The following is a 24413-nucleotide window of genomic DNA, read 5'->3' on the forward strand; positions in this document are numbered from 1 at the left end:
TGATTGTGCAGTGATAAAAAAAAATAATAATTTTTGTCACTGCGGTGGGGCGGGCGTGGGTGGAGGGCGAACTAAAGTGACACTAATACTATTATGGATCTGACTGTGATCAGTTTTGATCACTTCCAGATACTATAAAAGTACAAATGCTGATTAGCGATACGCTAATCAGCGAATAACGGACCGCGGTGCGGTGGGCTGGGCGCTAACTGATCCCTAAACTACCTAACCAAGGGGCCTAAACTATACTGAAACTTAACAGTCAATAACAGTGAAAAAAAAAAAGTGACAGTTTGCACTGATCACTTTTTTCCTTTCACTTGTGATTGACAGGGGCGATCAAAGGGGTGATCAAAGGGTTAATTGGGGTGCAGGGGGGTGATCTGGGGCTAAAGTGTGATGTTTGGTGTACTCACTGTGAAGCCTGCTCCTCTGCTGGATCCAACCGACGAAAAGAACCAGCAGAGGAGAAGGCAGCCATATAACAGTTCATATTTACAAATATGATCTGTTATCTGGCACTGTGATTGGATTTTTTAAATATCAGCAACCTGCCAGCCACGATCATTGGCCGGCAGGTTGCTGACAAAATACTCCTGTACGAAATGCCGGCCCGAACTGCGCATGCGCGGGCCAGCAAAGCGCCTCATCTCGCGAGATGACGCGTATATGCGTGACTGTGCGCAGCGCTGCCGACTCCGGACCGCACATCTGCGTTAGGCGGTCCGGAGGCGGTTAAACTGATGAGAATAGTACTACAGAAAATACCACTCATATCGGGTGTGACAGTAAATTGCACGGTGCAGGCGCAGTGACCGTTGCGTGGATTCAAACAAAGGGGAGGGAGCCAGCGTTTTTTTTAACCATCTCCCCATTCGAAAAATCAATTTAATAAATGGACCCCAGATTGGGGACGTTACGTAACAGGGATTAAACTGATGAGAATAGTACTACAGAAAATACCACTCATATCGGGTGTGACAGTAAATTGCACAGCGCAGACGCAGTGACCGTGGCGTGGATTCCAAACAAAGGGGAGGGAGCCAGCGTTTTTTTAACCATCTCCCCCTTCGAAAAATCAATTTAATAAATGGACCCCAGATTGGGGACGTTACGTAACAGGGATTAAACTGATGAGAATAGTACTATAGAAAATACCACTCATATCGGGTGTGACAGTAAATTGCACGGCGCAGACGCAGTGACCGTGGCGTGGATTCAAACAAAGGGGAGGGAGACAGCTTTTTTTTTTTAACCATCTCCCCATTCGAAAAATCAATTCAATTCACCTTTCAGGGACCCTTGGTGTTGTACGTGGCTGGGTGGAGGAAGAAACCTTCAATGAAATCAACGGGACATGGCTACCTTGGTATCCAACCTTGTGCAAATGGGAGGTTTGCTGTTGGGCAAATGGACTGTTTGCGGTTGTTTGCGGTGCATTAAAAGGGGAGTTTGGTCTGTCAATGTCTGTGAAGCGGGCGTAACCCTTACACTACCTGATCGATACAACATCATACCTGATCGTATACACACACTGGATGTTTTAAACCATGTTGTTAAAAAAAAATTAGGATTGTTAGGTGATTTATGCCCTTTATGGATTAAAATCCAACTCTGCGTCAACTATGTAATTTGAAACAACTTTTCCATCACTACTGTGGCTAGAAAGAGTCCCGGTGGGTTTTAAAATTCGCCTGCCTTTTGAAGTCAAAGGCGGTTCGCCTGGTTCGCCCGTCCGCGAACATTTGCAGAAATTCACGTTCGCCGTTTGCGAACGGAAAATTTTATGTTCGCGACATCTCTACTGACTACCTGACCCGGCTGCACTATGCTGAAAGTTTGCTGGAAAAATCAATAAACTGGATTGTAGGGACTTTGTTGTGTCTCTACCTCTCTTCAACATTGGTCGTAGGACCTTACTTTATTAAACATTGTTCTGCTCCTCTAATGGATGCATTTACAACAGTTATAGCATTTAGGATGAGTTCACAAATTCTGTTATTTGGCCAGTAATTTCTGTCAGTTATTGTGAGCCAAGTCTAGGTGCGGGTCAAAAACACAGAACAGGTACAGATCTTTTTATTATACCTTTCCTCAGAATAGGATTCACTATGGGTTTTGGCATAAAATAACTGATCAAATAAATGAAGTGTGAACTCAGCCTTATTCAGTTTAGTAACCTAATTAATCACTGGTGTTCGGCAAAATGGAAATTATCTAAATGATTTAGGCCCCTTTTAACACGAGTTTTCACGTCACGCATTGCATTGGCCCCGCAGAAGGGAATGGGGCTGCGTGGTAAACGCATTGCATCCGCAAGCAAGTGCGGGTGTGATACGTTTTTCACTGATGGTTGCTAAGAGATGTTTTTTATCACATGCGAAAAAAAGGCATTAAAACACATTGCACCGTGCGAAAAAAATAATAATAATGAACGCAATAGCAGACAAAACTGACTGAACTTTCTTGCAAAATGGTGCGAGTTTCATTGAACACACTGAACATATCCGGACCTAATCCGTCACGCTTGTGTGAAAGGGGCCTTAATTGACTGTAGCTGGCTGCATTCTTTAACTGCATTGTGAAAGCTTGTTTGTTGATGTAGTAACTACATCCCAACTGCATTATTTGGCAGTACCCTCAGTCTACTGCTACAAATCGAGGTGGTGCTTTTGGATGCAGCCCAAAAAAATAAAAGCGAGCGGTTTTCGCAACAAAGAAAAATAAAAAGCAAATTACACACAGCAAAATTGAAATACATTAAGAAAAAAAATAAAACATTTCATTACATTAATGTATTTCAAGTTTGCTAACGATATGATGCAAAAACTGCACACTTTTTTGAAGCATTTTTTTTCCTCAGAGTCTAATGTAGAAGGAATAGGTGCAAAGGATTGTAACATTCCTGTTTTTTTACACAGAAGGCAATAGAGAAATTGTGGCCAAAAATAGATATTGCATCCTGAGGATGTTGCCACACGTCGCGGTGGTGCTGTGTTCTGTATGTGGCAAAACAAGTGGAAGGCTGAAAAGTCAGCCTGAATTTGTGGGAGGGGCATCTTACCTTTTTAAACCCCAGCCTCCAGCTCCTCAGGGCGCTTCTGTTCACAGTCTGGATAAGGAGTCGCTTGCTCTGGTACTGCATCTGTGCACGTCGTGAGTAGCTTTCGTCTGGTTCGTTTCGCTGTTATACACTGCCGTCTCCTCTTCAGGAAAGGTAATTCTGCGCAAACAATGCGCCACAAGGGCTCCATCAGCCGCAGTCACATACTCCCGGCTCCCAGAGTTGGCGTGCGTCCCAGCGTGGAACGCATGCCGATACACAGTTTGCCTCAAATTGCTTCTGGTTATTCCTTGGTTCCCTCCTGTGTTCCACATGTACTAATGATTACATTCAATTCCCATTGAAATACAACTTGCATATAGTTCTGTACGTTCTCTCTGTGTTTTGCCTTCCTCCAACTCCCCCCGAGACAGCAGGGGGGGCAGGGTCTGGCCCGCGGGTCCCCCTCTCCACTCGGCCAGGCCTGGGCCTGGTCACGTGGCCGGCGTGCGTTCCAGCTTGGAGCGCACGCCGGAATCCCTCGGCCGGGCCTGGGCCTGGTCATGGGTTCGGCGTGCGTTCCAGCTTGGAGCGCACACCGGAGTGCTTCTGTCAGACCTCAGCATAGATACACATCACTTGCTAATAAAATTTAAGCATAAACTGTTGGGCCATTTTTCTATGGATCCCTCCTCATGATTGATAGGCCATTAGCAGATGTTGTTTAAAGTGAATTCACAGTGTAGCATGATTGCACAGAAGCTTGTGTCTATGCCTGAAATCTGATCCCTGGAGTAAACATTTTTCTGTATTTTAGTGTTCCCATTTGGTCTATTGCCATTTGGTCTATCCACACGCGGCAAGCAAGGGTATCTAGCCCCCGGGCAACGATGACCCATGCCCTCAAAAAAAAAAAAAAAAAGAATATATATATATATATATTTAAAAAAATATATATATTTAAAAAAATATATGTTTTTTAATAAAGGTAGGCTCATACCTACCTCTGCCTCTTGGATCGCCCAGGCACGCACCTACCTCTGCCTCCTGGATCGCCCAGGCACGCACCTACCTCTGCCTCCTGGATCGCCCAGGCACGCACCTACCTCTGCCTCCTGGATCGCCCAGGCACGCACCTACCTCTGCCTCCTGGATCGCCCAGGCACGCACCTACCTCTGCCTCCTGGATCGCCCAGGCACGCACCTACCTCTGCCTCCTGGATCGCCCAGGCACGCACCTACCTCTGCCTCCTGGATCGCCCAGGCACGCACCTACCTCTGCCTCCTGGATCGCCCAGGCACGCACCTACCTCTGCCTCCGGGTGCCAGTCCATCTTCCATTCCATGGACTGGTGTCCGAACGCGGTCAACCCTGTCCAGGATAGGTCCCTGCCTAGTTCCTCAGGTCTCCAACTGGGCACCCCCGGAGTGGACAAACTGGGCAGGCCCATCGTGTACCTGGGCAAGTCCCAGGTCTGCAATAATTACAACATGAACGGTTGTGGTTTCAACAGTTGCAGGGCCCTCCATGTCTGCTCCCAGTGTTTCAGGGCTCACCCGCGTTCCGCCTGTCCCAAGAGGTCGGCAAAGCAGCTATAACTAGCCGACATTGACCTGGACCTCCTTGGAATCCTTCTGCAGGACCACCCCGATAGGGGGTTTGTGCAGTTCTTGCTGTCCGGTTTCACAGAGGGATTTCACACGGGCCTCATCGCCCTGCCGCAGATATTTAGGGAGGGCGGCAACCAGAGGTCGGCTTCTGAAGACCCGGCAGCGGTTGAAGAGTTGCTCCTAGCGGAAGTCGACAAAGGGTTCCTAATTGGTCCGCTTGAGTCAATACCATTTTCTTCTTGGCGCATCAACCCCATTGGTCTGGTGTCCAAAAAAAATACAAATAAAAAAAGGTTAATATATGACCTGTCCGCGCCTCATGCCTCTGCCGTCCCCAGTCTGAACTCGCTCATCCCATCCGAGGAATTCTCCATCAAATATTCCTCTATAGACGAAGCGATCAGAGAGATAGTGAACGCCGGCAGGGGCTCCTGGTTGGCAAAAGCGGACATCTCGGACGCTTTCAAGCTCCTCCCCGTCAAACCATACTTATGGGGTTACTACGGGCTTCAATGGGCCAATCGTTATTATTTCGCAAACAGGCTCACGTTTGGGTCAAAGAGTAGCCCTTGGTTGTTCGACCAATTTGCCAAGGCCCTGCACTGTATCCTCGATCACCATGGCGGATTACATTCGGTCATCCACTACCTCGATGACTTCCTGATCATCGAGGGTCCACAAGGCAGGTCGGGCAACCTGGCTACTCTTCTCCAGATTTTTTTCCTGTCTGCAGGTCCCGATAGCCCATGCAAAGACCGAGGGCCCCGCCCATTGGGTGACGTTCCTCGGCATCACCCTGGATTCCATCCGGATGGAGGCCAGCCTCCCGGGGGAAAATGAGTTGCCGTGCGGCAATTTCCCACGCCATGTCCGTGGGCTATCTGTCTAGGGTGGAGCTCCAGTCCCTGCTGGGGCGTTTCAACTTCGCCTCCAGAATTATGCCCCAGAGCAGGGCTTTCACCTCCAGGTTGCTCCAGCTCCTGCCTTCGGCTCCTGACCAGAGCAGCATCGTCCACTTGGACAGCCATGCCAGGGCGGACTTGGCCATGTGGTCCCTGTTTCTATCCTCCTGGAACGGGATCTCCCTTTTCGTACCATCATGGGCACCGTCATACCCCACCATTTTCTCGGATGCCGCTGCGTCCCGGGGGTATGCCGCTATTTTTGGGTCCCATTGGATGGCTGGCCAGTGGTCCATAGAAATTTGGTCAGTCGCCGAAAATCTGAATTCATCTTCCCTCCTGGAGCTCTACCCCATCGTGGCGGCAGCCCAGGTATGGGGTCACCGCTGGGCGAACACACCAGTGATGTTCATCACCGATAATCAAGCGTTGGTGGACATCATCACAAAAGGTCGGGCTAAACCCCCCAGGATCATGTCCCTCCTGCGCAGACTAGTTTGGCTCTCCCTCACTCATAATTTCCATGTGTTCTGCAGTCATATCCCGGGGGTCGAGAACGTGGCGGCAGATGCCCTGTCCCGATTTAATTTCCCCCTCTTTTTTCAGGTGCTGCCAGGAGCGGACCCCTCGGGGTTCCCCCTTCCGGTCTTCCAGTCTCTAGTGATGGACTAGAGTCCCTCCTTGCCCACGCCAGGAACCTGGTTCAGCACTCCCTCTCCTCCAATACCGTCAGAAACTACCGAGCCGGCCTCAAGGTCTACGAAGATTTCGCCAGGTCCCACCCGCAAGGTGGCTTGGACGATGTCTCCTACACCCTGGCGTTCATAGCGCACTGTCACCGCAACCTCAGGCTGGCATTTAACACCATCAAACTAGACCTAGCGGGGGTACAGCACTGCGCTATGCTTCGTAACCCAAATGGAGGTTCCATCTTTTCAGTGCAAGCAGTAAAAGCTGCCCTTAGGGGGATCCAGAAGTGCGAGGTCGTCCCTCCCGCCCGCAGGCAGCCTGTCTCCGGTGAGATGTTCAGGCGACTCTCGTCCGCGCTGGATGGACTTCCTTTTGGCCACTCCTAGTTTGATCATCAAGGCAGCCATGTATCTCGGTTTTTACGGGTTCCTCAGGCCAGGTGAGTTCACCAGCACCTCCCCTAAACAGCAGGGGTTGCAGGTGCAACAGTTGGCCTGGGCCCATGACTATTTTGACTATTTTGTCCTCTGGCTCCCTTCCACGAAGGCCAATCAGCATGGTCCACCCTCGGAGGTCAGGTTCTTTAAAACCTCCAACGATTGGTGCCTCCGTCAACTGCTGGCCCTGTTGAAGGATGCCTCCCCAGAGGCCCCGCTGCTTCCTTGGCGTGGGGGGCCCCTGACGTCAATCCAGTTTGTGTCCCATATTATGACCCGCTGGCCTTCACAGGTCACTCGCTCCGCATCGGGGCCGCGTCCTCAGCATCAAAAATCGGGGTCCCGGCACACGTGATTAAATGCATGGGTAGGTGGCGCTCTTCTTGCTTCACGAGATACATCCCGAACCCGCATGTAGAAATTTCCCAGGCATTCTGTTACCTTGCTCTCTGAGTGGCATTAAAGTCTTCCGTCACTACTCTGCTCTCCTCGTTATTTTTGCCCACTACTAGGCTTACCCTCGCTCCTGGCTTCCGGCACAACACAGCCAGCTAGGTCAGGGGAAGCGCTTCTCCCACTCGTCACAGTTAGGCCTCTCCCATAAGTGGAAGGCTGAAAAGTCAGCCTGAATTTGTGGGAGGGGCATCTTACATTTTTAAACCCCAGCCTCCAGCTCCTCAGGGCGCTTCTGTTCATCCCCCCCCCCCCCCCCCGTTCTCAAACACTCCCCTTAGGGTATGCCCACTACTAGGCTTACCCACGCTCCTGGCTTCTGGCACAACACAGCCAGCTAGGTCAGGGGAAGCGCTTCTCCCACTCGTCACAGTTAAGCCTCTCCCATAAACATAAAAAAACTGCATGCAGTGTTTGCAATTCCAGGAAAGGGGGGGGGGGGGGGGAGCTAATCAGACATAGCAAACTTGAATTCCATTAATTACAAAATTGAGTTACAGGACATTAATGCAATTCAGGTCTGCTTTGTGTTTTCCCTTGCTGGAAGGTAGTGCAGCATAAATGCAGATATGTCGTTGTTTTATGTCTTTTTTTGCCACATCCAAAATGCAGCACTGCTGCAATGTGAATCAGGACCTTAGGCCGCTTTCAGACGAGCGTATTGAAATCCGTCAGTATTCTGGCTCAGGATCCTGATGATATACCATCAGGATTGCTTCGGGATTTCATCAGGATTTGCATGCGTATTTCTTCTTTCCCTCATTATTTATGATCTGCACAGACTGTAATGTGCGTATTTGGAAACAAATCCGCACAAAACTCGGACATGCTGCGGAATTCAAATACTGACTGAAATGAATCGCCCATGTGAATTAGCTCCATTCATTAACATTAGCAGCGGCTTCTGGTACATTAAAGCCGGACTATATATGCATTGCAAATACGCTCGTCTGAAAGCGGCCTTAAGGCCTCATGCAAATGACTGTATTTTGCTTTAGCTTTTAAAACTGATAGCACACTGACCTATACAAATCAATGGAGCTATGCACACATCCTGGTTTTTCATGAATCTTTGTGCTTGATCGAACAATCTTACCGCAGGTTCAAGTATTGTCGGTTTTGTGGAGGACAATAGCCCTTTCTTTTGATAGGAGTGTCAAAAAACTGAATATACAGGGAGTGCAGAATTATTAGGCAAGTTGTATTTTTGAGGATTAATTTTATTATTGAACAACAACCATGTTCTCAATGAACCCAAAAAACTTATTAATATCAAAACTCAATATTTTTGGAAGTAGTTTTTAGTTTGTTTTTAGTTTTAGCTATTTTAGGGGGATATCTGTGTGTGCAGGTGACTATTACTGGACATAATTATTAGGCAACTTAACAAAAAACAAATATATACCCATTTCAATTATTTATTTTTACCAGTGAAACCAATATAACATCTCAACATTCACAAATATACATTTCTGACATTCAAACAAAACAAAAACAAATCAGTGACCAATATAGCCACCTTTCTTTGCAAGGACACTCAAAAGCCTGCCATCCATGGATTCTGTCAGTGTTTTGATCTGTTCACCATCAACATTGTGTGCAGCAGCAACCACAGCCTCCCAGACACTGTTCAGAGAGGTGTACTGTTTTCCCTCCTTGTAAATCTCACATTTGATGATGGACCACAGGTTCTCAATGGGGTTCAGATCAGGTGAACAAGGAGGCCATGTCATTAGATTTTCTTCTTTTATACCATTTCTTGCCAGCCACGTTGTGGAGTACTTGGACGCGTGTGATGGAGCATTGTCCTGCATGAAAATCATGTTTTTCTTACCTTGCAGACTTCTTCCTGTACCACTGCTTGAAGAAGGTGTCTTCCAGAAACTGGCAGTAGGACTGGGAGTTGAGCTTGACTCCATCCTCAACCCAAAAAGGCACCACAAGCTCATCTTTGATACCAGCCCAAACCAGTACTCCACCTCCACCTTGCTGGCGTCTGAGTCGGACTGGAGCTCTCTGCCCTTTACCAATCCAGCCATCTGGCCCAGATGACTCTCATTTCATCAGTCCATAAAACCTTAGAAAAATCAGTCTTGAGATATTTCTTGGCCCAGTCTTGACGTTTCAGCTTGTGTGTCTTGTTCAGTGGTGGTCGTCTTTCAGCCTTTCTTACCTTGGCCATGTCTCTGAGTATTGCACACCTTGTGCTTTTGGGCACTCCAGTGTGTTGCAGCTCTGAAATATGGCCAAACTGGTGGCAAGTGGCATCTTGGCAGCTGCACGCTTGACTTTTCTCAGTTCATGGGCAGTTATTTTGCGCCTTGGTTTTTCCACACGCTTCTTGCGACCCTGTTGACTATTTTGAATGAAACGCTTGATTGTTCGATGATCATGCTTCAGAAGCTTTGCAATTTTAAGAGTGCTGCATCCCTCTGCAAGATATCTCACTATTTTTGACTTTTCTGAGCCTGTCAAGTCCTTCTTTTGACCCATTTTGCCAAAGGAAAGGAAGTTGCCTAATAATTATGCACACCTGATATAGGGTGTTGATGTCATTAGACCACACCCCTTCTCATTACAGAGATGCACATCACCTAATATGCTTAATTGGTAGTAGGCTTTCGAGCCTATACAGCTTGGAGTAAGACAACATGCATAAAGAGGATGATGTGGTCAAAATACTCATTTGCCTAATAATTCTGCACGTAGTGTACATAGTAACTACTTGTTTTCTCAAGGATCTTTTTTTCAATAAACTTTTTTTTGCAGGCCGAAAATCTGACACTGTTTTCATTGGTAGGCCGCACTGCACTTCATGCAGCCACGGTTTCGTTCATTCAATGGCGGGACCTTTACATTGGCAGGTTATTGCTAACGAGCGCTCATACCAATGCTATTTAGCAACAAACTGCCCAAACATAGGGCAGTGTAAAAGGCCTTAAAGGGATATTCCAGTACAGCACTTCGCTTTCTCTGGAAGCTCCTATAGAAATGAATGGAGCGCAGGTGCCACTGGCTGCTCCATTCATTTCAGGGGGACTGCAGGGGGTACTTCTGATCGGTGGGGGTCACAGTCGTAGGACTCCTACTGATCTAATAGTTATCCCCTATCCTGTGGATAGAGGATAACTTTATACAACTGGAATACCTTTTTTAAAGCTGCTGTGGGAGGAATGGAAGGAGGGACTAGAACATTTCATAAGGAAAGGTGTAGGGCAAAAAAATACATAAACCTCTAAAATGTATGTATACTAATGCCAGAAGCCTGACTAATAAAACTGGGTAACAGGAATTAGTGATGTGTAAGGAGGACTATGACATAGTGGGAATAACGGAAACATGGCTGGATGAGAGCTATGACTGGCCAGTTAATGCACAAGGTTACAGTCTGTTTAGAAAGGATCACCAAAACCAGAGGGGGGGGGGGGTCTGCCTAAAGTCTGTCTAAAGCCCACACTCCGGGAAGATATAAGTGAAGGATATGAACATGTGGAGTCACTGTGGGTAGAGATACATGGAGCTAAAAACAATGCTAAATTACTATTAGGAGTTTACTATAAACCACCTAATATAACAGAGTCCACAGAAAATCTACTACTAAACAAGATAGACAAGGCAGCAAATCATAATGAGGTGGTTATTATGGGGGACTTCAACTACCCAGATATAGACTGGGAAACTAAAAGCTGTATATCCCATAAAGGAAACAGGTTCTTGGCAATAGCCAAAGACAATTGCCTCTCCCAACTGGTTCAGGACCCGACTAGAGGGACGGCCTTACTGGACTTAGTATTAACCAATAGGCCGGACAGAACAACAGACGTGCAGGTTGGAGGACACCTGGGAAATAGTGACCATAAAGTAATAACCTTCCAATTATCATTCAAAAGAACAAAAATACCTTTTTTTTCTACAAAGAGGAACAAAAATAACTTAAAAAAAGCTAAATTTAGCCAAATAAGAGAGGCCATAGGTCTAACTAACTGGGACAAAGTCCTCAAAAATAAAAATATAGCCACAAAATGGGATATCTTTAAAAGCATCCTAAAATCGCATTGTGAGAGGTACATACCGTATGGGAATAAAAGGTTAAGGAACAAAAAGAAACCAATGTGAATAAAAAGAACTGTAAAGAAAGCAATAAATAACAAAAAGAAAGCATAATTCAGTAAAACAGGAAGGACTGAAAACGAGGAAGCACTGAAAACTATAAGGAACAAAATAGAACATGTAAAAAAGAAATAAAGGCGGCCAAAATAGAGACCGAGAGATTAATTGCCAAAGAGAGTAAAATTAATCCTAAAATCTTCTTCAATTATATAAATGTTAAAAAGTATAAATCTGAAGGTGTCGGCCCTTTAAAGAGTAATGAGGGGGAAGTCGCAGAGAGTGACGAGGAGAAAGCAAAGCTGTTAAATATTTTTCTCTCCAATGTATTCACTGAGGAAAATAAACTGTCAGATGAAATGCTGAATGTAAAAATAAATTACCCATTAAAAGTGCCCTGTCTGACCCAGGAAGAAGTATAACAGTGACTTAAAAAGATTAAAATAGACAAATCGCCAGGACCGGATGGCATACACCCCCGTATCCTAAGGAAATTAAGTAATGTCATAGCCAAACCCTTATTTCTGATATTTGTGGACTCTATACTGGCAGGGAATGTGGTGCCAATATTCAAAAAGGGTCTAAAAACAGAGCCTGGAAACTATAGGCCGGTAAGTTTAACATCTGTTGTGGGTAAACTGTTTGAAGGTTTTCTAAGATATGCTATCTTAGAGCATCTCAACGGAAATAAGCAAATAGCGCCATATCAGCATGGCTTCATGAGGGATCGGTCATGCCAAACTAATTTGATTAGTTTCTATGAGGAGGTAAGTTCTAGACTTGACAGTGGCGTATCAATGGATGTCGTATATCTGGACTTCTCCAAAGCATGTACCACATAAAAGGCTAGTATATAAAATGAGAATGCTCGGATTGGGAGAAAATGTCTGTATGTGGGTAAGTAACTGGCTGAGTGATAGAAAACAGAGGGTCGTTATTAACGGTACACACTCAGATTGGGTCACTGTCACTAGTGGGGTACCTCAGGGGTCAGTATTGGGCCCTATTCTCTTCAATATATATATTAATGATCTTGTAGAAGGCTTGCATAGTACAATATCAGTTTTTGAAGATGACACTAAACTGTGTAAAGTAATTAACACTGAAGAGGACAGTATACTATTACAGAGGGATCTGCATAGATTAGAGGCTTGGGCAGAGAAGTGACAGATGAGGTTTAACACTGTCAAATGTAAAGTTATGCACATGGGAAGGAATAATGCAAGTCACCCGTACATAGTAAATGGTAAAACACTCAGTAACACGGACATAGAAAAGGATCTAAGAATTTTTATAAACAGCAAACTAAGCTGCAAAAAACAGCATCAAGCAGCTGCTGCCAAGGCCAATAAGATAATGGGTTGTATCAGAAGGGGTATAGATTCCCGTGATAAGAACATAGTCCTACCACTTTACAAATCGCTAGTCAGACCACACATGGAGTACTGTGTACAGTTCTGGGCTCTTGTGAACAAGGCAGACATAGCAGAGCTGGAGAGGGTCCAGAGGAGGGCAACTAAAGTAATAACTGGAATGGGGCAACTACAGTACCCTGAAAGATTATGGAAAATTAGAAAATTAGCGTTATTCACTTTAGAACAAAGACAACCAGACAACAAGAGGATTCTTTACGGTAAGAGCAGTGAGACTATGGAACTCTCTGCCTGAGGAGGTGGTGATGGTGAGTACAATAAAGGAATTCAAGAGGGGCCTGGATGTATTTCTGGAGTGTAATAATATTACAGGCTATAGCTACTAGAGAGGGGTTATTGATCCAGGGAGTTATTCTGATTGCCTGATTGGAGTCGGGAGGGAATTTCTTATTCCCCTAAAGTGGGGAAAATTGGCTTCTACCTCCCTTCTTTTTTTTTTTTTTTTTTTGCCTTCCTCTGCATCAACTTGCAGGATGACAGGCCGAACTGGATGGACAAATGTCTTTTTTCGGCCTTATGTACTATGTTACTATGCTCTCGCACTTTTTTCCCCCAGTATTTTGCATGTCTCAGTTTTATTTACACAAGTTAATTATCCCTTTTTTTTTTTTTTACAGAATATTCCATTTAAAATACTGGGAGCTCGACTGCAAGGGATTCAAAGTGAGGTTGTTTGTGGAGAGGTATCTCCCTCTGATCCTGTGGCACGTGTATTGTTTCATCGTTCAGGGATCGATAGTCACTCAAGAGTATCTGAGGATCAGTGTGTGACAGTGCAAGTGGCACGTGAATCAATGATTGTTCAAGGATCTTGCAGATTACAAGTGAGTGGTTGTCTTTATTACTTTACTGTTGTGTTTGTTTATTAGGGTGCTGCCACACATTCAGATTTCATGATGTGGTTTTGGAAACCAAAACCAGAATGAATTCAAAAAGGAGAAGTGACATTTGTCCATAAAGGGGTTGTCCCAATTCAGTAAGAGACATTTATCGTGTAGAGAAAGTTAATACAAGCCACTTACTAATGTATTGTTATTATCCATATTGCTTCCTTTTCTTGCTTGATTCATTTTTACATCACATTATACTCTGCTCATTTCCATGGTTACGACCACCCTGCACTCCATCAGTGGTGGCTGTACACTGTATGAAACCCGCCTCTTGAGGATTGACCACAAGTTCTCAATGGGATTAAGATCTGGGGAGTTTCCAGGCCATGGACCCAAAATGTCAATGTTTTGGTCCCCCGAGCCACTAAGTTATCACTTTTTCCTTATGGCACGGTGCTCCGTGGTAGCGCTCACCTTTTCTTCTCCGGACAAGCCTTTTTCCTGATGCCCCAAACAATCGGAAAGAGGCTTCATCGGAGAATATGACTTTGCCCCAGTCCTCAGCAGTCCATTCACCATATTTTCTGCAGTCGATCAATTTGTCACTGATGGGTTTTTTGGAGAGAAGTGGCTTCTTTGCTGCCCTTCTTGACACCAGGCCATCTTCCAAAAGTCTTCGCCTCAATGTGCGTGCAGATGCGCTCACACCTGCCTGCTGCCATTCCTGAGCAAGCTCTGCACTGGTGGCACTCCGATCCCGCAGCTGAATCCTCTTTAGGAGACTATCCTGGCGCTTGCTGGACTTTCTTGGATGCCCTGAAGCCTTCTTAACAAGAATTGAACCTCTTTCCTTGAAGTTCTTGATGATCCTATAAATTGTTGATTGTGGTGCAATCTTAGTAGCCACAATATCCTTGCCTGTGAAGCCATTTTTATGCAACGCAATGATGGCTGCACGCATTTCTTTGCAGGTCACCATGGTTAACAATGGAAAAACAATGATTTCAAGCATCACCCTCCTTTCAACAGGTCAAGTCTGCCATTTTAACCCAATCAGCCTGACATAATGAACTCCAGCCTTGTGCTCGTCAACATTCTCACCTGAGTTAACAAGACGTTACTGAAATGATCTCAGCAGGTCCTTTAATGACAGCAATGAAATGCAGTGGAAAGGTTTTTTTGGGATTAAGTTAATTTTCATGGCAAAGAAGGACTATGCAATTCATCTGATCACTCTTCATAACATTCCGGAGTTTATGCAAATTGCTATTATAAAAAACTTAAGCAGCAACTTTTCCAATTTCCAATATTTATGTATTTCTCAAAACTTTTGGCCACGACTGTACATGGGATAGTGCTTTTTAATGGTATAGTACATGGGATAGTATGCAAACATGACCACCACTGGTGGATTGCAGAATTGTCGTAACCATGGAAACGAGCAGTGTATAATGCAAAGGAAGCAATATGGATTATAACAATACATTAGTAAGTGCCTTGTATTAACTTTGTCTACATGATAAATGCCATTTGCTGAAGTGAGACAACCCCTTTATTACCTTCTCTACTTTTATGGTCTTTTTTAGATTTATTTATTTATTTATTCCTACTAAACCTGCATTCAGAAATCTGAATATGTGGCCGTCCCCTCAGGGTGTATTCACACATACTAGTAATGTGCTTTGGTGTCATTAACTGAGCAGTAAAACTGCACACAGTTAACTGCAAATTCCTGTTTTTGTTATGCCCCTTTCACGCGGGCGAGTTTTCCATGCAGTTGCAATGCGTGACGTGAATGCATTTCACCCGCACTGAATCCTGACCCATTCATTTCAATGGGACTGTGTGCACGAGCGATGTTTTTCATGCATCACTTGTGAGTTGCATGAAAATCGCAGCATGTTCTATATTTTTCACGCAACGCAGACCCCATAGAAGTGAATGGGGCTGCGTGAAAATTGCATTGCATCCGCAAGCAAGTGCATATGCAATAAGATTTTCACGGATGGTTGCTAAGGAGATGATATAAATAGGGATGAACCCCGTTAAAGTCCATTTACTTTATTATTTTCCATTATAACATGGTTATAATGGAAAATAATAGCATAGTTTAATACAGAATGCTAAGTAAAATGACCATTGAGGGTTAAAAAAGAATAAAAAAAATTACTCACCTCATCCACTTGATCGCTCAGCGGTTATGGTCTTCTTTCTTCTTCTTGTGGTGAGCGCAGTGACGTCAGCGCAGGTCCTGCTGAATGAAGATAAAAGGTTATTTTATCTTCATTCAGCAAGACCTGCTCTGACGTCACCGCGCTCACCAAGTGGATGAGGTGAGTAATCATTTTGTTAACCCTCAATGGTCATTTTACTTAGCATTCTGTATTAAAGAATGCTATTATTTTCCATTATAACCATGTTATAATGGAAAATAATAAAATCTACAGAATACCGAACCCAAACCCGAACTTCAGTGAAGAAGTCCGGGTTCGGGTCTGGGTACCAACATTCAGTTTTTTATCATGCACGCGCAAAACGCATTAAAACGCTTTGCACCAGCGTGGAAAACTTGAACACCATAATGCAATTTCAGACAAAACTGACCTGCACTCAAGCAGGTTTCCCGCAATGCACCCGCAACACATCCGGAGCTCTTCAGCGACGCCTGTGTGAAAGAGGCCTTAATGGGATTTTAGTTGCGCGTTGTGCAATAAAGTGGTCAAGAACCATGCCGAAAAACTGATGTATTTTGATGTTTTTAGTGTTGAGCTGTGTGATATACTAATTTTACTTCCTGAGTTAAAGGGGTTATCCAAACCTGAAAAACCCACCCACAATGCCCAGTTGACCTGCTGTTGGCTGCAACCCACTCCATGGCCGTTGATGCATCTCCCCAGCATGCAGATCACAACATCCAAGGAAGGATCTGGAAGGACACAGGCCATGGGGCCAGGTAAATATTCTCTGTATGAGGGGCCCAATCATTGTGGGTGGGTTTTCCAGGTTTGGATAACCCCTTTAAAGGAGCACCAAATTTAAAATTAACCCCTTAATGACTGCCCACTGTCCCTTGACAGCTGTAGGTGATGGCCTCAGGCTGCAGCAACATCTTTTATAGTTGCTGCTGTATAAGGGGATTGCTTACCCCAGCTCTATGAACCAACTGTTAGGCCCCATTTGCACGTCCTCAATTTTGTTCCACATTTTGCGGAACGGAATTGCGGACCCATTTATTTCTATGGGGCAGCACAATGTGCTGCCCAGATACGGAATTGCGGACACGCAATTCTGGGTCTGAAATTCCTTTCCCGTAAAAAATAGAACATGTCCTATTATTGTCCGCAATTGCGGACAAAAATAGGCATATTCAATTAGTTCCGGCGATGTGCGTTCTGCAAAATGCAGACATTGCCGGTGTCCGTGTTTTGAGAATCCGCGGATCCGTGGATCCGCAAAAAACTTTACGGACGTGTGAATGGGGCCTTGCTGTTAATGCAGCTGGGATCGGAAGAAGTGCCATCTCCAACTGTTGACCCATTTATCTGGCATGAGTAAACAGGACTCCTACCCCCACCCTATTATTAGATTAATGGGTTTTCAAAAACTAAAGGCCATTATTTAGTCTAAAATACATTTTATAGTACACACACAAATTAAAAAATAAGACTGCACATTTATATTTGCTATCCACACAACTTTAATAACCTGAGGAATTCATTCTATCATGTTGCTTGTGAAACATGAATGTTATAAAAAAAATCTATGCCAAAAAGTTTATATTTTTTTATATTTTCACAACAAAAAATGTATATGTACCCCTGAATAAAGCAAAAAAATAAATAAAAGAAAAGAAAATTCCCAGATAAAAATATACCTCAGTCAGACACCGCAATGAGAAAATTAAAATTGCTGCTGAAATGCAGAGTAAAAAAAATAAATGCTGGTCATTAAACCTTTAAAGGGAACCTGTCACATTGAACTTTGTGCTTGAGTTGCAGACAGCATGTTATAAGATAGGAGGAGCCAAGAAGTTGATTTATAGTTTTGGCAGAAACGATTCAGCATAACTTTCCCCACGCCTCCACAACTGCACTACCTGGAGGGTAACCCGCCTCCTTAGGGCCCGCAAACAGCCAATAGATCAGCACATAAAATCCTCCTCCCCACTACCTGCTCCAGTTGTTTCCTGTCAGCGCATGGATAAGACACAATGGGCCAGATTTATTATTAGCTCAAGTCAGAATAATGGAGTGAAAAAGTCGCAAATTTTTGCGCAATCACTAAAACTGCGCAAAAATTTGCTTTTTTTTTTTTTTTTTTTTTTTTTTTTTTTTTCTGCTCTGCACTATGCTCGCCAGTTTTCTGAAAGTGGGCGTGTTTTCTTATGTAAATTAATCTCTAGACAGATTTACTATTGAGACTATTTAAAAAGTCGCAAAAAAGTCGCAATTTCACTCCAGTGAGGACCATGCTTATCTTATGAGACTTTTTAATAGAACATGCGACTTTTTCGCAAAGACGTGCAACTTTCTCGTAAAGTTGTGCGACTTTTGTAAAGCTGTTTACTGACAGATAAACTGCTACCGTCAAACCACATTTATTACAGTCTTAAAGGGCCGTTCATAAATCTGACTTGGCTAAAACTGACTTTAGCCATATGTGAAAGTGGAGTGAGCTGTCAGAGTAATGACAAATCTGGCCCAATGCCTTTTGGTTTATAATCCCCGGCACAGGTAGCGAGGATAGCTGTAGGAGGGGGATCGATGAGCTAATGTGAAAAAGCTCTCCCCATCTCTTGGTGTTAGTCCAGTGTGTACCAACTACCCCATACGTCTGTATTCCTTCTGGTTGTGGAATCCAGAATAGATAAGCACATAAAATCCTCCTCCCCATTACCTGCTCCAGTTTCCTGTCAGCGAATGGAAAAGACACTGCCTTTCGGTTTGTTATCCCCGGCACAGGTTGGGAGGGCAGCTGTAGGAGGGGGATCGCCGAGCTAATGTGGAAAAGCTCTCCCCACCTCTTGGTGTTAGTTCAGTGTGTATCAACTACCCTGTACGTCCGTATTCCCTCTGGTTGTGGAATCTAGAAGTCAGAGGATAAGGGAATGTTTCCAGGGCCAGGGAGTGCTCCTTCAGTGTCGGGCAGGAGAGCATGGGAGAGATGACATCATGACACGGCACGTAGCGGAGTGTCTGATGTCATCTCCCTCTATATCCAGGAAGTAAGCAGCAGGAGGATTCGGCGTTTGGCGTTCTGCCTAGGGTGCCTACTGTTTCCTTTGGCCAACATGTCTCTCCAGCCTGACAGTGATTCTGCCCGCAAAGCCACTGACCCTTCCAGGCCCTCTAGCCTGCTAAGCCTCCTTCTTGAGGTTTATTTCTCCCTTGGTGGGATTGATTTATTTTTTTGTGTAAGAGGTTGCTGCAGGCTTGCTTTTGGTTTATTACTCCCTCTAATTGTAGTGATGAGCGGCAGGGGTCATATTCGAATTTGTGATATTTCGCGAATATTTTTTAGAATATTCGTCAAATTCGCGATTTATTTTTTTTCTTGAAAAAAATCGGCAAGGTAATGATTGTGTAATATGCTAATTTTCGTAATTAGAATTTTCGGATTCAAATTTTTATTGCGAATTTTTCAACTTACAACTATTAGACAAAGAAGATTATAGCACTATATTAGCTAAATTGCTCTATATTCGATTTTTTTAATATTCGCTATATTGCTATAACAGTTTTTTTTTTGAATATTCATAATATATAGCAATATAGCGAATATTCGAAAAAAACTAATATAGAGCAATTTAGCTAATATAGTGCTATAATCTTTTTTTTTTATAGTTGTAATCTGAACTTCAGATGAGAAAAAAATTACAACTATTAGACAAAGAAGATTATAGCACTATATTAGCTAAATTGCTCTATATTCGTTTTTTTTTTGAATATTCGCTATATTGCTATAACTTAGTTTTTTCGAATATTTGTAATATTCTAAAACAAGAATATATAGCAATATAGCGAATATTCGAAAAAAAAACGAATATAGCGCAATTTAGCTAATATAGTGCTATAATCTTCTTTGTCTAAAAGTTGAAAAATTTGCAATAAAAAAATTCAAATCTGAAAATTAGAATTACGAAAATTTGCATATTACATAATCATTACATTGCTGATTTTTTCAAGAAAAAAAAATCGTGCATTTTGAAATATGACCCCTGCCGCTCAGCACTACTCCTCCTAAAGTTATGTATATTGAAGCCTTCTTATTGGCCCACAAGCTAGAAGCAGGAAGGGATCATGTGTACTGATAAAAAAAAATAAAAAAAAATCGGAAAAAATCGAATATTCGAAATTATGAATATATATAACTATATTCGCGAATTTTTTAAGTATTTTTCGCGATAAAAATTTGAATATTCGTGATCAACACTAATTGTTAGCCCCTCTTTCCCTTCTAGGGAAAAGAGGATTCGAAGTTTGCAGGAGAGCCATTGCAGAAAAGGAGACGCCTGTTATGTAAAAGGTCTTGCTCTATTTCCTCCAAGAAAGCTTTATGTTCCAAGTGTACAGAAAAACATTTTCTGAAGAGTCTCCATCCCTAGTGGAAAATCTTAAATCTTTAATTAAAGAAGTGGTGACCGCCATTGAAGCAAAAATGGCAATACTGTCGCGAAAACCCCCTACGTCTAGGGCTTTGACTTCTCTGGTGGAGGAACGAGAGTCAGACTTTGATGAAGAAGAGCTTTCATCAAACTCTGAATCTAGCATATCTGAAGATACATCAGGTCGACCCTTTTGCTGTATTGAAGAGGCTGAATCCCTTAAAAGAAATATTAGAGCTATGATATACCTAGAGGAGTCAAAAGAACCCCTTTCGGTGCAAGATCAGATGTTTTGGGGGCTAGCCGATAGGAAGAAGAGCGTTTTTTTTCCCTGTCCACAATAATATTTAAAAAATCGAATCCAGAATGAATGGAAAGATCCTGAAAAGAGGCAGTCAGCTTCCAGAATAATTAAGAGAAAGTAAGAATTAGAAGATGAAGATTCTAATACTTCGGGTAAAGCCCATAAAGTTGATACCCCAGTATCAAGGATTTCTAAAAAAATCTTCCTTGTCATTTGAGGATTTGGGTCTCCTTAACCCTTTCATGACCAAGGGTCATTGATGCCCCAATGTCCAGGTCAAAATTTACAGTTCTGGTATGCAGTTTTAAATTATAATATCTTTACAAGTGCTTTGCATATCATAACTGTTTTGACTTTATTTTTTCCAAGACACATAGGGTAAATATTTTATTGACTGATTTAATAAATTACTGTGTTTTTTTTATTATTATGAGCAGAGAAATAGTGAAAAAAGTCATTTTTTTTAACTTTTTTTTGTTAATTTGGCCACTACAATCCCTTGATTAGTAGTACAAATGCAAATATTGATACCAAAATATATTACCTTACTGATCAGGACATATAGAATATCTGAATTGTGTACGTCGGCCATTCCCAGGGCACTTTATGGCGCCCAGAAGTAAAGGCATACCTTTCAGCTTTAAAGTGCCATTTTTTCCATAGTCCATCAGATAGCAGCATGTTGTCTTTGCAGTGGCCCTATGCAGCCAAAACATAAAAAATCACCCAAAAAGGACACTACTGGGTAAAATAGACATCTTAAAGTATTCAACGAGGGGTATATTGTAAAAATGCCATTTTCCATTTTTTCCCACTTTTTGTTGGAAAATGGAATAAAAAAATAGCATTTTTTCACTTTGCTGCTAATTTAGCCCAAATTACTGCAAACATGCTGCAAGCTATCAAGAAAAAGCACCCCAATATCAATGCAGGAAACTCTCCTGCACAAAATGACACCCCAATTGTGTACGTCACCCATTCCCAGGGCACTTTATGGCGCCCAGAAGTAAAGGCATACCTTTCAGCTTTAAAGTGCCATTTTTTCCATAGTCCATCCGATAGCAGCATGTTGTCTTTGCAGTGGCCCTATGCAGCCAAAACATAAAAAATCACCCAAAAAGGACACTACTGGGTAAAATAGACATCTTAAAGTATTCAACGAGGGGTATATTGTAAAAATGCCATTTTCCATTTTTTCCCACTTTTTGTTGGAAAATTGGACAAAAAATAAAAAAATTGCATTTTTTCACTTTGCTGCTAATTTAGCCCAAATTACTGCAAACATGCTGCAAGCTATCAATAAAAAGCACCCTAATATCAATGCAGGAAACTCTCCTGCACAAAATGACACCCCAATTGTGTACGTCGCCCATTCCCAGGGCACTTTATGGCGCCCAGAAGTAAAGGCATACCTTTCAGCTTTAAAGTGCCATTTTTTCCATCTATCAGATAGCAGCATGTTGTCTTTGCAGTGGCCCTATGCAGCCAAAACATAAAAAATCACCCAAAAAGGACACTACTGGGTAAAATAGACAATACAAAGTATTCAACAAGAGGTTTATTGTAAAATAACTTTTTCAATTTTTTACACCTTTTGTTGGAACATGTAACAAAACTGCATTTTTTCACTATGCTGCTGATTTAGCAAACTACAAAAATAAATAAATACTAGTATAAGTACTTTATGTACCAAAAATACCAAAAGAGAACAGCATTATATATATTTTTTCTTCATCAAGAAAATTTAAAAGCGTGCCCGTGTATGATACACTTTAAAACAGTTTCCAATACACAGTGCTGGCCGAGAGGGGCAGTCAGGGCAAAAGTATCTTGTGTCTCGTATGATGCCTCTTTTTGAGCAGACACGGCACCTCCTTTGTGGATGTGTTTGGTTTTGTGTTGGGGGTATAGCTGCAATAAAGTGCCTTTCAACTAATCTCCTGATTTCTTCTGCTTCCAGTGGTAGGGTGGGGCCTCTAATGGGGTACATTAATTTCTCAATAACTATTTCTTGATAGCAAAGAAATGTTTGTGTTCCCCCAGACTTTTTGTACAGCACATAGGAGTTGTACATTGCCATCTGTAGCAAATAGATGGATAACTTTTTATACCATACATAGGACTTGCGCATTACCTCGTATGGTTTAAGTACCTGATCAGACAGGTCAGTGCCCCCCATGTACTTATTGTACTCTAGTATGCAAGTCGGTTTTTGTTTATCGGTCGTTGACCCCCTTTCTCTAACTGGCACTGTGGCTTCTGTGTGAATCGTACTTAGCATAAGTACATCTTTTCTGTCCTTGTAGCGTAGTGCCAGCAGGTTGCCACTACGAAGGGCATCAGATTGTCCTCTTTGTAGTTTTTTTGCCAGCAGGGATTGTGGAAAACCTCTGCGATTTCTCCTGAATGTGCCACATGCTCCCGTATTTGCTTCTTGCAGGCTCTGGAAAAGGGGAATGCTTGTGTAATAATTGTCTATAAATAATTTGTATCCCTTTTGTAACAGAGGACCCATTAGTTCCCAGACAACTTTTCCATTTGCTCCTAAACCAGCTGGGCATCCTTGGGGGTTTAATTCGCTGTCCCTCCCTTGGTACACTCGAAATGCAGAAGTGTAACCTGTTGTGCTTTCACACAACTTGTAAAGTTTGATGCCATATCTGGCCCGCTTGGATGGAAGGAATTGCTTGAAATGTAACCTTCCTTTAAATTTTACAAGTGACTCATCAACTGAGACATTTTCAGAGGGGGTATAAACCGTTAAACATTTTTCTGACAGGTAATCAAGAAGCGGCCTAATTTTATATAACCGGTCGTAATCCGGAGAAGAATTTGAGGGGCACTGACTGTTGTCATTGAAGTGGAAGAACTTGAGGAGTATTTCATATCGCTGTCTGGACATAACAGTTGCAAAACTTGGGGTGCTATGAATGGGACTTGCCTCCCAATAAGACCGTATTGTAGGTTTTTTTACGATACCCATTGAAAATGTTAAGGCCAAAAATTTTTTCATTTCTTCCACATTTCTGGGTGTCCATTGTCCAGGCCGGGCATAGTAAGAGGAGGGGTTATTTGAAATATATTGAGCACCATATAAATTTGTCTCTTTTACAAAAAGCTCAAAAAGGTTGTCCGGGAAAAACAGCTGAAAAAACTGTAGTGGGTAAAATCCAGTTACATCCACTGTAATACCTGGTACAGCATTAAATTCTGGGACAAACGGGATGCCTGTACTTGGAGGTTGCCAATTCAGAGATGCAATTTGAGGGAGCATTTCAGGCACTTGTGCCTCTCTGCTGGAAGTTGGTGTATCTCTGCTGGTGCTAGGCGTGTCTGAACTTGGTGCACTTGTAGTTGGCACGTCTCTGCTGGTGGTAGGCGTGTCAGAATTTTGTGGTTTGGTGGTTCTGCACCTCTTTGATAATCGTCCAGCATGCACACTACTGTCAGAGCTCTCTGTGTCGCTCTCCTCAAAACCACAGAAACTGACATCACTATCAGTGTTATCAGACAGCTCACTGTCTAAGCACAGCAGTTCGTAAGCCTCATCTGCACTGTACTGTTTCTGAGACATATTTCTGAAATAAAATTTAAAAAATAACTATCAGTGAACACTATTTATTCTCCATTTAACTATATTAGGATGGATTAAAACAGAAAGTGTTCCTTTTGTTTTTCGTTATACCAATTCTGTTATTTTTCATTATAACCATGTTATACGGAAATCAAAACGCTTATGTGAGTGACCCCCCCCCCCCCCCTTGCAACCTAATTAGCCCTATGTGACTTTTGGTCAGTTATTTCCATCAGTTATTGTGAGCCAAAACTAGGTGCAAATCTTTCCATCATAGCTGATCTCTGAGTAGGAGTCACTACAAGTTTTGGCTCACAAATGGAAATCACTGATCAAATAACTGAAGTGTGAACTGGGCCTTACAGTTTTGGAATGTATTGTATACAGTAACACTGACAGCATTATGCAAGGGTTACACTGCATCA

General features: G+C 43.1%; 1 protein-coding gene across 1 annotated transcript in view; it reads left to right on the top strand.

The window, feature by feature from the left end:
• LOC122942090 (transmembrane protein 132A-like) overlaps window positions 1-24413 on the top strand; it is a 1044148-nt gene that overhangs the window by 212354 nt on the left and 807381 nt on the right. The window contains 1 exon segment of the mRNA XM_044299585.1: window positions 13294-13500. Within this exon segment, the coding sequence (XP_044155520.1) occupies window positions 13294-13500 (207 nt within the window).

This window comes from Bufo gargarizans, chromosome 6 (assembly GCF_014858855.1).
Source record: "Bufo gargarizans isolate SCDJY-AF-19 chromosome 6, ASM1485885v1, whole genome shotgun sequence".
Taxonomy (NCBI): Eukaryota; Metazoa; Chordata; class Amphibia; order Anura; family Bufonidae; genus Bufo; species Bufo gargarizans.